Consider the following 15413-nt stretch of genomic DNA (forward strand, 5'->3'; position numbering starts at 1 on the left):
CTATTATACAAGTGAAACACGATTTTCCATGTATTCTAATATTATCAAGTAAATTAGAGGGTATATCAAAACTGAAAGAATAGTACTTATTCAAAGCCCAGTTTTAAGAGATTAACTTAAAATAACTTGCTTATTAGAAAGTGAATTAAGAAAACGATAAAAGACAAGACATTTGTAAGTTTTAAGCATTGGTGAACTTACTCTTTATGATGATCTACTAAACTTTTTGTCAATGGTGGACTGGAATGTGTTGTAATTTTAAGAGGCCGATGAGGCTCTGCACTGGAAGGTCTGACAGGAATGTGACTAAGTAATCCAATACCATCCGCTGAGGTCACAGGGGTGGGTTGATGTAACCAAGAGCTGGGAGAATTCTATTTAAGAAAAAAAGTCAGACTTCAGTTACTAGAAAAAGCTAAAAACAGGGTCACAGTAGGACTAAAGTAATGATATATTTATGAAGCATGTGACTTTTTCTAAATTCACCTAATGAGAAATATTCAGACAATAAGTAACCAAAATAACTATATGAGTACTTCCATATGTCAAAAGTAATCAACATTAAACTAGTAATTTCTAGAAATTTTATTGAATGCAGATTTTGAAATTACTGCCTTTAACGTATATAGAGAACACAGCTTATATGATTTCCTAAGATTCTATCAAAAGAATACATTGCAAATAAAAAAACACCAGAATTTGTTATTCCTAAAATACATTTCATCACAAACAGAACTTATAATCAAGTTCATTTGCCAATTTTGTCATGAAAACAATAAACTTTTTCAATGTAATAATTTATTTAGAATAAATAAATGGCAGAAAATTACATTTTTAAGACCCAATTATAGTCCATTTCACTATAAGCTGTCAGCTGTTGGGTCATTAAACTTGGACATGTGGAGTTATAAAAAAATTGTTTTCTGTATGTCAACATGCTGCCGTTCTCATACTGAATATGTGGTAACATTGTTCTCTATGTTAAGAGTTACAACTATCAAAAGATATACTTAGAAATTGTTTTTATACTATAACCCATTGGCATTTCTTCCAGAACATGATTTGTTGAGTCTAGATACTGGGAAAATCTAATTCTTTGATTTTAATAGAGGGAATAAATTTTATATCTCTAAATGATAATGCAAAAGCAATATGATATAATACCAAAGATATACTGCTGTCAAATTACTTCGATTAAAAAATATTATTCTATATAATAAAAGTCTAATATGCAAATTGTCCCCTCAGGGAGTCATTCAACCACTCGCTATGATGTGCGCTGACCACCAGGGGACCGTGTGGAACATGGTGGACGTCGGTGACATGGCGCTGGCAGCAGGCAGCAGTGGCGGCACTGCCGGCCTGAATGGGCCCCGACAAGAGCGGGACCATGGCGGGATGGAGGAGCAGGTGAGCGGGCAACCAGGCCAAGGCGGGGGCGAACGGAGGCCCGATTGCTCTGCTGATCGCCCTGCAGATGGCGACCAGCGGTGGCCCCAGCCCCAACCTATAGCCCTGCAGACAGCAACCAGTGGCAGCAGCTGGGCCCACCGCCTGGCTCGGAGGCACTGAGGGAGCCTGGTGGGGGGCCCAGCCCTGATCAATCACCCCATAGGCAGGATAATGGAGCAGGTGAGGGGGCAGCACCAGGCCAAGGCAGGGTGCCAAGCGGGGCTGCAGGGCTAGGGGCACAAGCTGGGGCCTAATCTCCACAGGCCACCCCGAGGGACCCCACTCGGGCACGAATTCGTGCACTGGGCCTCTAGTATAATTATAAATTATAAACCTCATAAGAGAAAATACACACATATTTATTATACATGCACATAAATATTCAGATGTTTAAAGGCCTCACTTCTCCAAGATTCAGAAATCTCAAGTTGCAATCAATTATGGAAATGATAAATTTTTTACTCTAAAATAACATTAAAATGTATTACCTAATTGTTTCTTCACTTTAATTTACAATAGTAGGTTTAAGATATCTTCAACTTTTGCTCAAAATGTTTTACATAATAAATGAAAATCATATATGCTCATTTTTAATTTAACAAGTTTATGACCAGTTAATAAAACATTTTATGCCCTTACAAACATTGGTGCTAATTTTCTGGTACACACACTGAGAGAGGCTCCTACCCAAGCCATTTCTATTTGTTTTCAAGGGTTTGGAAATTATGGGAGAATAATCTCTTGGTTCTTCTACTGTCTTTGTCCAATCAGTTGCAGCTACATTCAAGGCACATGAGAGTAAAGGGTCAGTGTAAAAATGTAGATATATTGGGCACTTGGGTCATCAGGGCTGTTTTCAATTCTGGCAAATATATATAGTTAATCCTCACTCAAAAATCCATTGATTTGAGGAGAAACCAAGATGACGGTGTAGGTAAACACCTGAACTTGCTGCCTCGCACAACCACTTTAAAACTACAACTATAAGACAAAATGGACATTATCCAGAACCACAGGAAGGCTGTCTGAGTGGAAATTCTACAACTAGAAGGAAAGAGAAAAGCACACCGAGACTCAGAGGAGGTGCAGAAGTAAAGTGCAGAGATACGGATGCGCGCGCGCGGAAAGGGCTGGCAACTGAGTATGTGGCTGTCTTTCTCAATCGGGAGGGAGACACAAGCTCCCGACTGCTCTGAACTCCATTTCTGGGCAATACTCTGAGGACCCAGACTCATACAGGGAGAAACTGGATTGTCTGGCATCAGGTGGAACTTAAGGGTGGCTTTCTCTAATAAGTGCTTGCAGCAATTACCAAGGGACACTGAGACCCGGGGGCCTCTTAGGACAGGGCTGACAGGAAGCCAATGCTGTTTGCTCCGCCCTGAGACCCCACCCCAACCAAGCTGTGCACTGAGGCTTTTGCATATGAATGGCCTGGTCCTTTGAAATCTAAAATTACCTAACAAACTGCAGCTGAGTCAGAGAGACCCAGAATATCCAAAAGAAGGCCCAAGGCCCCGAAGCAGCTTAAATTGCTTCACAGCTGGGCCTCATCTGGGCACCTCCAAAACCCAAACAAAGAAGAGGAATCTGCAGATCTCTCCATAGCTCCTGTTGGGTGGCCTCAGGCAGAGGCTAAATTAGAACCTCCTTGGAGATCCAAGAGCCAGCGTACCCAGTGGTCAGAGTGGGACCATCCAGATTACAACTCCTCAGACAGATCCATAAGGGACACACTCAGGGGACAGACTCAGTGAGCACCAAAGCCCCAATGAAGCAAGTCTTGCCTCATAAGGGTGTCTCCAGCACAGAAGTTCTCCCATTGTAGACACAGCTGATCCTCACAGCCAAGTGGCCTGGAGGTAAATTCCTCCCAGTGATACCATCAACAATCAAGACTTAACTACAGCAAGACTGTGCACACAGCCCACAAAGGGGTGCACCAAGAGTGTCCACATCAAGTAACTGGGGAGGCTGAGCCACTGGGCCCTTAGGACACCTAGCACACAAAGCCACTCTATCAACACAGGGAAGCAGCCAAAATGCAGAGACAAAGAAACAGGTCACAAATGACAGAAATGGAGGATATAGAGTTCAAACCACGGTTACAAGGTTTTTCAAGAATTTTCTAGAAACCGCCAATAAATTTAGTGAGACCCTCAAGGATATGAAAAAGGACCAACTAGAAATTAAGCATACACTGACTGAAATAAAGAATAATATACCGAGATCCAACAGCAGACTAGAAGATCGCAAGAATCAAGTCAAAGATTTGAAATACAAAGAAGCAAAAAACACCCAACAGGAAAAACAAAAAGAAAAAAGAATCCAAAAATATGAAGATAGTGTAAGGAGCCTCTGGGACAACTTCAAGCGTACCAACATCAGAATTATGGGGGTGCCAGAAGAAGAGAGAGAGCAAAATAATGAAAACCTATTTGAAGAAATAATGACTGAAAACTTCCCCCACCTGCCCTGACCGGTTTGGCTCAGTGGATAGAGCGTCGGCCTGCGGACTGAAGGGTCCCAGGTTCGATTCCGGTCAAGGGCATGTACCTTGGTTGCGGGCACATCCCCAGTGGGAGGTGTGCAGGAGGCAGCTGATCGATGTTTCTCTCTCATGGATGTTTCTAACTCTCTCTCCCTCTCCCTTCCTCTCTGTAAAAAATCAATAAAATATATATATAAAAAAAAAAAAAAAAAAAAAAAAAGAAAACTTCCCCCACCTGGTGAAAGAAATAGACTTACAAGTCCAGGAAGCGCACAGAACCCCAAACAAAAGGAATCCAAAGAGGACCACACCAAGACACATCATAATGAAAATGCCAACAGCAAAAGACAAAGAGAATCTTAAAAGCAGCAAGAGAAAAACAGTTAATTACCTACAAGGGAGTACCCATACGATTGTCAGCTGATTTCTCAACAGAACTATGCAGGCCAGACGGGAGTGGCAAGAAATATTCAAAGTGATGAATAGCAAGAACCTACAACAAAGATTACTCTACCCAGCAAAGCTATCATTCAGAATTGAAGGGCAGATAAAGAGCTTCACAGATAAGAAAAAGCTAAATGAGTTCATCACCACCAAACCAGGATTACATGAAATGCTGAAAGGTATTCTTTAGGAAGAGGAAAAAGAAGAAAAAGGTAAAGATAAAAATTCTGAACAACAAAAACATATCTATCAACAAGTGAATCTAAAAATCAAGTGAATAAAAAATCTGATGAAGAGAATAAACTGGTGAATATAATAGAATCAAGGGCATAGAAAGGGAGTGGACTGACAATCCTCAGGGGGAAAGGGGTGTGTGGAGGGTGTGGGAAGAGACTGGACAAAAATCGTACACCTATGCCGAAACCGGTTTGGCTCAGTGGATAGAGCGTCGGCCTGCGGACTGAAGGGTCCCGGGTTCGATTCCGGTCAAGGGCATGTACCTTGGTTGCGGGCACATCCCCAGTGGGAGGTGTGCAGGAGGCAGCTGATCGATGTTTCTCTCTCATCGATGTTTCTAACTCTCTATCCCTCTCCCTTCCTCTCTGTAAAATATCAATAACATATATTTAAAAAAAAAAATCGTACACCTATGGATGAGGACAGTGGGGGGTGGGGGGGTGGGTAAAGGCATGGAGTGGGGTGGAAACTGGGTGGAGGGGAGCTATGGAGGGAAAAAAGAGGAACAATTGTAATAATCTGAACAATAAAGATTTATTTTAAAAAATCCGATTTTTTTTTTTTTTTTTTTTTTTAGAGAGAAAAGAGGGAAGGAGGGAAGGAAGGAGAGAGGGAGATAGGAGAGAAACATCAATGTGACAGAGACACATCGATTGGTTGCCTCATGCATGCACCCTGTCAGGCCTGGCAAACAGTGTATTGAAGTGATTAATGATTCTTCATTGAGTTTGACTAAATAATGTATGCATTCTAGAAAGATTCCACCTACTCCAAGTTCAATGGAATAGGAATGGGGAACTTAGGATCAATGTAAGTACAGTTCTTTTAGAATTGAGATCCCGCCAATATCAAATATAGGGAGGCTGAATAAATTGTGCAGTTCACTGGTAACTTCGTTAAAGAAGGCTGAAGCTCATATAAAACTGGAGCCAAAAGGAGGTGATGTTTGTAATGGGAATAAACCACAAGAAATATCCTTTAAAACTGTTAGAACTATAGTTTGCATTACTAAGCTTGATTCCCCTTACCACCAAGGTCAACTATCACAATTTGGGAATTAAGAAAGGAAACATGGGCAAAGACCACAATTGCAAGTCACCTGAGACATTTAGCTGTGCAGAGATAGGAGAGAAGACAGCTATTGGAGACAACACTGATCAGGGCCTTTATTGTCGAGAATCTGTAAGCACCTAACATTTACTGGTGTTCTGCCATGGACGAGAACACTGAACACCAGCACCTCCAGACTGGTGGCAAAGGTTGCAATTGAGAGCATGTTACTAATAATGGGATGGGCAAGGTGCACGAAGAGGTGATTTGAATTGAGAGGGGCTTGTTAAAGAAACATGCTGCAGTGAGGAGCATGCTATGAAAACCGACTCCTGGCAGCTCGGTTTGGCTAAGCCCATGATACCTGCCTCCATCAAGGACCCAATAAACCAGGTGTCCTCAAACTACGGCCCGCGGGCCACATGCGGCCTGCTGAGGACATTTATCGGGCCTGCCGGGTGCCGCTGCCTGTCCTGCTTAGCAGCCGACTCGTCCCGGGCCCACAGTGCGCATAGGAATTTGTTCATAGTTTTCTTTTTAAACTATAGTCCAGCCCTCCAACGGTCTGAGGGACAGTGAACTGGCCCCCTGTTTAAAAAGTTTGAGGATCTTGCCCTGACCGATTTGGCTCAGTGGATAGAGCGTCGGCCTGTGGACTGAAAGGTCCCAGGTTCGATTCCGGTCAAGGGCATGTACCTTGGTTGCGGGCACATCCCCATTAGGGGGTGTTCAGGAGGCAGCTGATCGATATTTCTCTCTCTTCGATGTTTCTAACTCTCTATTCCTCTCCCTTCCTCTCTGTAAAAAATCAATAAAATATTTATAAATAAATAAATAAATAAATAAATAAATAAAAAGTTTGAGGATCCCTGAAATAAACTCTCCTGTGATTTGCAAAAAAAAAAAAGGGAAAAAGAAAAAAAAAGACTCATGGCCACAGGCTAATGTCATCATTGCTACCCAGAATTTACAGTTCCTATAACAAACTTTTGGCAAGAGGAACACTGTATTTGCACCTACTGTTGTTGACATGGCTCTATGTAAGCAGCATTATCCCTAAAGTAAAGAAAGGCACTATTGTTGTCTTCCAAATTGCCACCCTAACATATCTATTGTGGATCTTGGCCAACTTGAGAAAGGTGTCAAAAATACCCATGTCCAGTGCAGCATTATTCATAATAACCAAGGGGTGGAAGTAACCCAAAAATCAGTGGACATATAGTATAAAACTATGGTATAAAAATAAAATAGAACCCTAGCCAGTTTGGCTCAGTGGATAGAGCGTCAGCCTGTGGACCAAAGGGTCCTGGGTTCGATTCCAGTCAAGGGCACACACCTTGGTTGCAAGCTCTTCCCTAGCCCAGGGTTCTGGTCAGGGCACATGCAGGAAGCAACCAATTTATGTGTTTCTCTCACATCAATGTTTCTCTCTCTCTGTCTTTCCCTACCTCTTCTACTCTCTCTCTAAAAAAAAAAAAATCAATGGAACAATGTCCTTGGGAGGATTAAAAAAAAAAAGAATTGGGCTTAAAAAGGGAAATCCTGTTACATGCTAACAACATGGATGAACTAACTTTAAGATTATGCTGTGTAAAAAAAAAAGCCACAAAAGGTCAAATGATTCCAATCAAATGAAGAATCTATCTAAAGCAGTTTGAATCATAGAAACAGAAAGTAGAAAAGTATTTGCGAAGGACTGGGGGGACAGTGAAGGGGAGGAAAATTAATGTTTAATGGGTATAGAATTTCAGTTTTGCAAGACGAAAAAATTACAGCGGTCTGGTTGCACAATAATGTGAACATAATAGTACAACTGTACACTGTTGTTAATTACTAGGTTGTTAAATTTAATGTTGTCTTTTTGCCACAAAGTATGGAGGAAAGTAGCTAGATAGAAAGAGTTAAAGAAAATTCTGGAGTATTGTTGAAGAGCATCCTGGGCTGCCCCAAGGACTAAGTTGTCTCCTGAAGTTTAACAGGGACTCCCACTCCCCATTTTTCACATTGGGGCTGGTAATGCCCTCAACAATTTCTTAGTATAAAAATGAATTTGGATAGAGAAACCACATAGTCCATGAAGAAATAAAATCATTAAACTATTATCTTCAGCAATACTCTATTAGTGGTAGAAAGAATCTAAGCCCCAACTTCATTGCCTAATATAAGGACCCTTTAACTTTGGCTGCCCTTAGAAAACAAGGAAATTAGAGTCATAGCTTGTAATATAGCATCAACATAACGCATACAGCTGGGGAATATAACAATTTGTCTTTTAAGATTTGATAATATATATAAAAATCCTAACAACTATATATAATTTTTAATCCAGAAACTCCAATTATAGGAATTTAGCTTAGCCAAACAATTATGGATATATACCATAATTAATTATTGAAGATAATCTTCATAATACGTATATAATAGAAACAATCCAAGACGTTTTACTTCAAATTGGCTTCTTAAAAAATAAATAGACTTTGAGATTTCATGGCTCTGAAGTTACTCTAATTGGGAAGTTCCATTATAATTAGAAAAATAACTTTAAAAATGTTAATGTATTATATAAAGAAATCTACAAAATTAATGAAATGTTTAAAAAGCACTTGTACATATGTATATGGATATGTGGCTAACTACAATATAACTTACCCTTCTTAATGAAGATTCAGCATTAACTGCATTTTCTGGGTGAACCCACTTGGAAGAAGGCAGACCAAGTCCTGAGTATGCATGTGTTCCATTTGGATATTGCCAAATAATTGGATAAAGACCAAGCTGACTATACGAAGCAGAAGGATGGGCTTGTCCAAGAAGATGAGGTGACTGGTGCTGTAACAATTGTTGCTGTTGCTGGTGTGCTAGTGCTAAGTGGCTCAAGCTGCTGGCATGAGCAGTCTCTAATCGTGGGTGGCCACCAAGTAAGGAGGCAGTAGGCACTCCAGGTAACACAGCAGGTAGTAAATGAGGGTGATGAACAGAATGATGTGGACCACTAGTCAAAGGGTGAGAGTTAATGGTAGGCAATGGAGTTTGACTGGATGATCCGGCCAATAAGTGGGTTGCAGGAGTTAAGGCAGGGTGATGGGTACCTGGATTTAAACAGGTTCTATGAGATGAAGAATGAAGAGAAAAAGGATGCTGGTTTAAGAAAGGTGAAATGTGATTAGCTCCTGTTTCTGACCCAATAAGTGCAGGATCTCTATAAACTGTGAAATGCTCATTTTTATCAATAATAAGAGGGCTCTTCGTAGTTTCCAATGTACTGCCTCGAGTAGGAACTGGATGAAAACTGCATCTTGATAACTCATGTTCTATCTTATTTGTCAGTCTTCTTTCACCAGTGGTATGGCTGTTGACATAACTAGCCTTAGACTTAACAGAATCAGGAGAATGGGTAATTTTAGGTTTAACAACTTCAGGTGAGGGATTGGATTTTGTCTTGTGACCATCTACTGAAGCATTAAGTTTAGATTTTATAATCTCTGGGGGTGGACTTCGTTTACGCAGCTTATCTTCCATTACAGAACCTGAACTTACAGAAGACGTGTAAGAGGCATACTGATTTTTTTCTTTTTCCGTATTCAAATGATCATTTCCTGAAGGAGCATTCTTAACATTTGATTGGGTTAAATCTACTTTAACTATATCACTGACCCAGCTATGGTCAGAATCTTGTTTTGATGCTTCCAAATATTTTGCATTTACAATCGAATGTTTTGAATCACTAACATTAGAATCCATTTTCTGAAGTGTCTGAAGGCCAAAGGTATTTGAATTTTCCTGAACCACCTTTTCAGAATTAGTGTCATTTGTAATATCAATAACACATTTTGGTGTGGATGGTCTGGATACAAACTGCTCCTTTGGCAATTCCACTGTATGTGTTTTTTCCGTATTTTCCTGAAGAAGTAAATCATTAGGATTATGATCAGAAAGTGTGGTCTGTTCTGATGAATGGATAATCATTTTTTCTTGAAGCTGAGAGTCAACAAACGTCTGCTTCTCCACTTCTTCATGTTTTGTATCTCCTTGTATTTGATCCCAGGGAGGCTGGCTATCTATTAGTGTCTCCTCTCCTGTCTTCTCATTATTTTGGAATTTTCCTTCTTCTCCATTTATCTTCGAAGTGTTTTTATTTTTTAACTCCTTCTCTGGTTTCGGCTCTAAGGAATTATTTACTATCCTCTTATTTGAATTTTCTGAGTCACTGTTTTCAGAAAAGTCTGAAACATTGTCGGTTCGTAGTCTTTTCATATTTTGCTTCTTTTCATCCTCCTCAGGTTTCCTTCTTTTGTTCACCAACTGTTTGTTTTTACCTTTAGGATTTTCTGCAAGATTAAAAAAAAGAGGTTTTCTTTTTAACACTGATATTAAATAAGTATGCTTTAAATGTATTTTTGTTTTATTTGTTCTCATTCCCTAAAAAAAACAAAACAGGTCCTACCTCCTCGCCCTATATAATCATATTTTTCCTCCTTCATCTTCTCTTCATCTGGTATACTGCTATCTGAGCCCTTCCTCTTATTTGAACGAATATTTCTTTGTTGCTGGTGTGTATTTTGTTTTGGTACAGCAGCTTGGGAGTTCATTGTTGGTCTGGGACTATTTGCCTGGGCACGTGTATAATGACCCTAAAACAAAACAAAACAAAAAAATCACACCAATTAACAATGATTTGTTTACTACCAGATCCTAAGTAATCTAAGGGAAAATGTTTTACAATAATCCAGAACTAACAACATACATACGTGAACAGCGTTGCTATTTTGACTAGCACGAGACCTTCGTCGTGATGTAATGCCAATATTTTCACCTTTTAACAAGGAGTGAACAACATCATCTAGAAAGGTCATTTGAACCATAGAAGGGTCGACATTCTGTGGTTCTAGTACCTAATCCATGACACAAAGAAAGAACAAAAATTAAATCCAGTCAGCTAGCCAATGTGTTATTAGGCATATTCATCAATGAATAGAAATGTCTAGAAATCAGTTTGGAATTCTTAATTTATAAGATACTGCTATACTTACAATTAGCTAATTTTAATCATCATAGATAAAATTACTTCAATCTTCTTCTGAGACCTACTATTGTATCTGCTAGCCAAAAATTAAAAAGCAAATATATCTATTGCAAGTACACTTTGAAAAACAAATGAGTATGATGCCAAGTCATAAAATGTATTTTAAAAATAATTTTCAAAAAACAGGTATAAAATAAAACTAAGAAGGTAGAGCTTAGAGGAAAAAAACAAAAGTGTAAATAAATAATAGTAAATTTTGAAAGACTGGTTAAAGAAATAATTTTTAAAAAAACTAAGGGTGATTTTGTTCTTCACTGAGAGGTGAAAGTTCATCACCTTTTCAGGAAAAACAATACCATTTAAATAATAGTATTTTGACAAAATTTTAACCAAAGCATTCATATTGTTTATAAAGGGGCTCTCATTAATTCAGATACCCTCTACAATTCATACAGGTAAGATGGTGTAAATATCTATTTTTTTCAGGAAAATAAACTACAGCTTTAAAAGATTTGAAATTAAGACTTTCAGACTGCTATTTACTTACTTATTTAAAACCTTTATTGTTGAAAGTATTACATATGTTCCTTTTCCCCCTCATTGACCCCTTCTAAATCCCGCCCCTCTCCTTTCTTCACCACTTTATCGTCTGTGTCCATGGGTTATTCATATATGCATACAAGTTCTTTGGCTGATCTCTTCCCACCCACTCTAGCCTTCCCCTCTGAGATTCTTCAGCAGACTGCTATTTAAAAACTCCATTTGAAATTTGTATCCTTAATACTCACCATAAAACTTAAGGGAGCATACCAATTCTGAAATTTAATGTGAAAAGAACTACAGCATACATTACAAGTTTTCATAATTGAAAAGAAAACATTTGGGAAAGATTTTTATTCCTGGAGAGATGGGAAAGCTGACTTTACAAAATATTTTGCTGACCTAAGCATTAACAAATACCCCACACTAATCAATTAAAGGAGTCTGATGTCTCTATTTAACAGACTGATTTTATCAGTGTTGAAATAAATTTGGCATCATTATCTCCCTGTGACCTAAAGAGACCTCTATGTAACATCAATATATTTAAACTTATTAGGATTATATGACTAAAATAACAGATGAAAATTATATAGTGTCGGCCTATTGATCCATTTTGGGGGGGAACATTGAAAATTTGAATTGTACATATCTGTTTCCAAAAATATTAATTGTACTATTTACCTGATCATTCATAACGATCATGGTGCGAGTGAAGAGATCATGATGAGTAATTATGCCAGTAAACCACTGGGTGGCAGAGTCTTGTCTATATACTCTCACTCTGTATCCATTTAAGGAATAAGGACCTAAAAAAGAACACCCCAAAACAAACACAAATAAAAATAAAAAATAACCCAAGAAATAGGGATATCTTAAATGGAGACATTTTCATTTAAAAACTATCTTTTAGGAGAAATGTGAGTTGTGACACAAATGGGTACTACTCACTTGGATATAAGTGAGTATATATTAGAGACAGATCATTATCAAGTTATCATTAAACACACTCTCCTAGACACAAATACCTCCTAACTCAATGGAAATAAAGTAACTTTAAGTCAGAAACAATGTCTGGGATCATAAGTTAAATAAGAGGATTGTACAAAATGTAAAGTTATAGTGGTCTAGAAAGTAGTAAGGTTACAAAGCTACTGTAACAAGGTTGGGGTACATAACTACATGGCTAAAATGGAATGGGAAATGTGGAACTTGTTACTACCTCAGTCTCCTAGTTATCAAACTTTACTATAAGAAACTATAAATTTTGATTTCTCTGTGATAGCTAGGAAAACCTGCTAAAAATCTTAAAACATGGAGAGCTTGTTAAGTGAATTTATAAATATGGCACTAAAATGCTTTATAAAATAATATGGCCCACTTTTGTATTAAACTCCCTTCTTAAAAAGGTATCTACATGTAGATATACCATGTCTATATATAAGTAGGCCTATTAAAACAAGTCAATCCACAGAATACACAGGGTGGGGGCAAAAGTAGGTTATATTGTGAGCATACAAAATACAAAATTTATTCTTATGTTGTTATTTATTAATTATTGTATTATTTTCCTTATGGAAAACTGTAAACCTACTTTTGCCTCATCCTGTACCTATATAATGGAGATAAAACTTTCTCCAATTCATAGGTACCAGCGCACTTTAGAATAACTCTAAATAATGACCAATTTTCAATTCCCATTAGCACACCATCTATCTTAACTACTTGTTCCACAACCAAACAATATGGAATTAGTCTCACTTTTTATTTTTTATAAATATGGTTTTAAAAATTGATTTAAGAGCAAGAGGAAGAGGGAGAGAGAGAACCATCAACGTGAGAGAGAAACATTAACCTGTGTTATGTGCCTTGACCAGGGATCAAACCAGCAACCTTTTGGTGCAAGGGATAAGGCTCAACCAACTAAGCCGTACCGGTCAGGGCACTGCCGTAATATTTTCACCTCTAAGAACATGATAAGGAAGAAAGGTTATTAAAAAATATTAGCCTGGTTTCTCCATTAAATAAATTAGAAGAAAAAAGATAAGACAGGACATAAAAACCAATCAATTTGTGGATTTTTTTCAATCCCCTGATTTTGAATCAATCCTGTTAAAAATAATTTAAGGCATTTATGAAATGAATGGAAGTTTTAACCCAAGTATTCATTCAGTACTTGATATTAAGAAAGCATTTTTTCCCAGCATAATAATAATGTGATGGCTTTAAAAACAGAATGTGGCCCTGACCGGTTTGGCTCAGTGGATAGAGCGTCGGCCTGCGGACTGAAGGGTCCCGGGTTCGATTCCGGTTAAGGGCATGTACCTGGGTTGCAGGCACATCCCCAGTGGGAGGTGTGCAGGAGGCAGCTGATCGATGTTTCTCTCTCATCGATGTTTCTAACTATCTATCCTCTCCCTTTCCTCTCTGTAAGAAATCAATAAAATATTAAAAAAATAATAAAATAAAATCAAAACAGAATGTGGTGATGTCTGAAATTTTATAAAAGTAAACAGGAGTATGGATGTGACAGGATCTGCCATGGTTTTATAATTCCTGGGGCTTGGATATAAGCACATAAATTCACTGAAATATTATATTACTGTTTATGTTTCAAATTATCCATATTAAAATTTTAGAAAGTATTTAGCTTAAGAATTTAGTAAGTAGATGATCTGTTGCCATACCTACACAAAGCAAAACAGCCACAACTTCGGGATTATCTCTCTTAATACTTAAATGGCATGGAAGTTGAGGGCTGAGATAAATATGGAAATTTGACAACAAAATTCCTCTTATAAACATTAAACATAATATTAATACTTCATGTCGCATTGTCCCTGTTTTAATTCAATTACACAAAAGCTTTACATTTACATAATGATTTTACTGACAGAAAAAGCAATCACTGAGAATTGTAAAACCTCAATGATTTAAAAGTCACATGTTGTAGACAAACTTATTTCTAGGGGAAAAAAAGAAAGAAAAAACTAAGACTAGTATAGTAATCACTGAGGAAGGCAAACTGAAATAGACCACTTTTATCAGATACCAACAGCATTCTTCAAAGGAAATCAATTGTGGCTTTGGGCAACCCTCTACTGCAAACAATGCTTCCTTTTCCAGGAAGGACACACCTAAAGCATTCTGTAAATATGGAAATTTTTCCTATCAACAAAACATCTGTGGCAATAATTTCATGCCAGGCAGTTATCTCAAATTGGTTAACTGGTGAAATTATCAACTTTTTATTAAAATTATTATGATTTTGCTATTATTTTCCCTGGACTGTATACAATTCAAAATATTAGACTGGGCTTTCTACTTATATTGCACATAATTGAAACAACCAAAACCTAACATGAGAAAATGTCCAGTTTAAAACAAGCCCTAGCTGGTTTGGCTCAGTGGATAGAGCATTGGCCTGTGGACTGAAGGGTCCTGGGTTTGATTATGATCAAGGGCATATGCCCGGATTGCGGGCTCGCTGGCTCGCTCCCCAGTGGGGGGCGTGCAGAAAGCAGCCAATCAATGATTCTCTCTCATCATTGATGTTTCTATCTCTCTCTCCCTCTCCCTTCCTCTCTGAAATCAATAAAAATATTTTTTTAAATAAATAAATAAAATAAAAAAATGAAAACAAAAACAAGCCCAGCCAGCGTGGCTCAGTGGTTGAGCGTTGACCTGTGAACCAGGTCACCAGTTCGATCCCCAGTCAGGGAACATGCCCAGGTGGCTCGGGCTTGATCCCCAGTGGGGGGTGTGCAGGAGGCAGCTGATCCATGATTCTCTCTCATCATTGATGTTTCTATCTCTCTCTTCCTTTCCCTTCCTCTCTGAAATCAATAAAAATATATTTTAAAAAATAATAATCAAAACGAAACAAAACCTCCACACAAAGAAATACAAAACTTTAAAATAGTTACCTTGCATAAAAATCTCCTGAACCTTTTGTTCCTTTACCCAAATTTTCACTTCTTCCTGAAGTTGTGGGTTGTCCCTGAGAACTGGGTTTAGGCTGTCTATGTCCTCCTAGAATTACAGATTAAAAGGAAGGCCCATGTTATGCTCTTATAACATTAATGTTACCAAATTTCCCTCCTACATATTCTAAAGACGGAAAAAAATTCCTTGATGTAAATGTATGAAAAAACACAAGTTCTTAAGTAATAACAA

At 38.1% G+C, this 15413-nt stretch overlaps 2 protein-coding genes across 5 annotated transcripts in view; one reads left to right on the forward strand and one right to left on the reverse strand.

The window, feature by feature from the left end:
- LOC308257520 (uncharacterized protein) overlaps positions 1-2089 on the forward strand; it is a 50958-nt gene extending 48869 nt beyond the window's left edge. The window contains exon 3 of the mRNA XM_080687363.1: positions 1249-2089. Within this exon, the coding sequence (XP_080543489.1) occupies positions 1270-1572 (303 nt within the window). The 5' untranslated portion in view covers positions 1249-1269 and the 3' untranslated portion in view covers positions 1573-2089. The remainder of the gene's footprint in view (positions 1-1248) is intronic.
- Positions 1-15413, reverse strand: part of JMJD1C (jumonji domain containing 1C) — a 283189-nt gene that overhangs the window by 41332 nt on the left and 226444 nt on the right. For 3 of the 4 annotated variants that reach the window (XM_080687359.1, XM_080687358.1, XM_080687360.1), the window contains 6 exons: positions 15164-15269; positions 11922-12046; positions 10423-10566; positions 10119-10305; positions 8324-10002; positions 202-374 (listed from right to left, as the gene is read on the reverse strand). In XM_080687359.1, the coding sequence (XP_080543485.1) occupies positions 202-374; positions 8324-10002; positions 10119-10305; positions 10423-10566; positions 11922-12046; positions 15164-15170 (2315 nt within the window). In that variant the 5' untranslated portion in view covers positions 15171-15269. Of the gene's footprint in view, positions 1-201; positions 375-8323; positions 10003-10118; positions 10306-10418; positions 10567-11921; positions 12047-15163; positions 15270-15413 lie in introns of those variants that run through there. The other variant, XM_080687361.1, reaches the window with a different exon arrangement.

The sequence above is a fragment of the Plecotus auritus genome (assembly GCF_963455305.1).
Source record: "Plecotus auritus genome assembly, chromosome: 9".
Taxonomy (NCBI): domain Eukaryota; kingdom Metazoa; phylum Chordata; class Mammalia; order Chiroptera; family Vespertilionidae; genus Plecotus; species Plecotus auritus.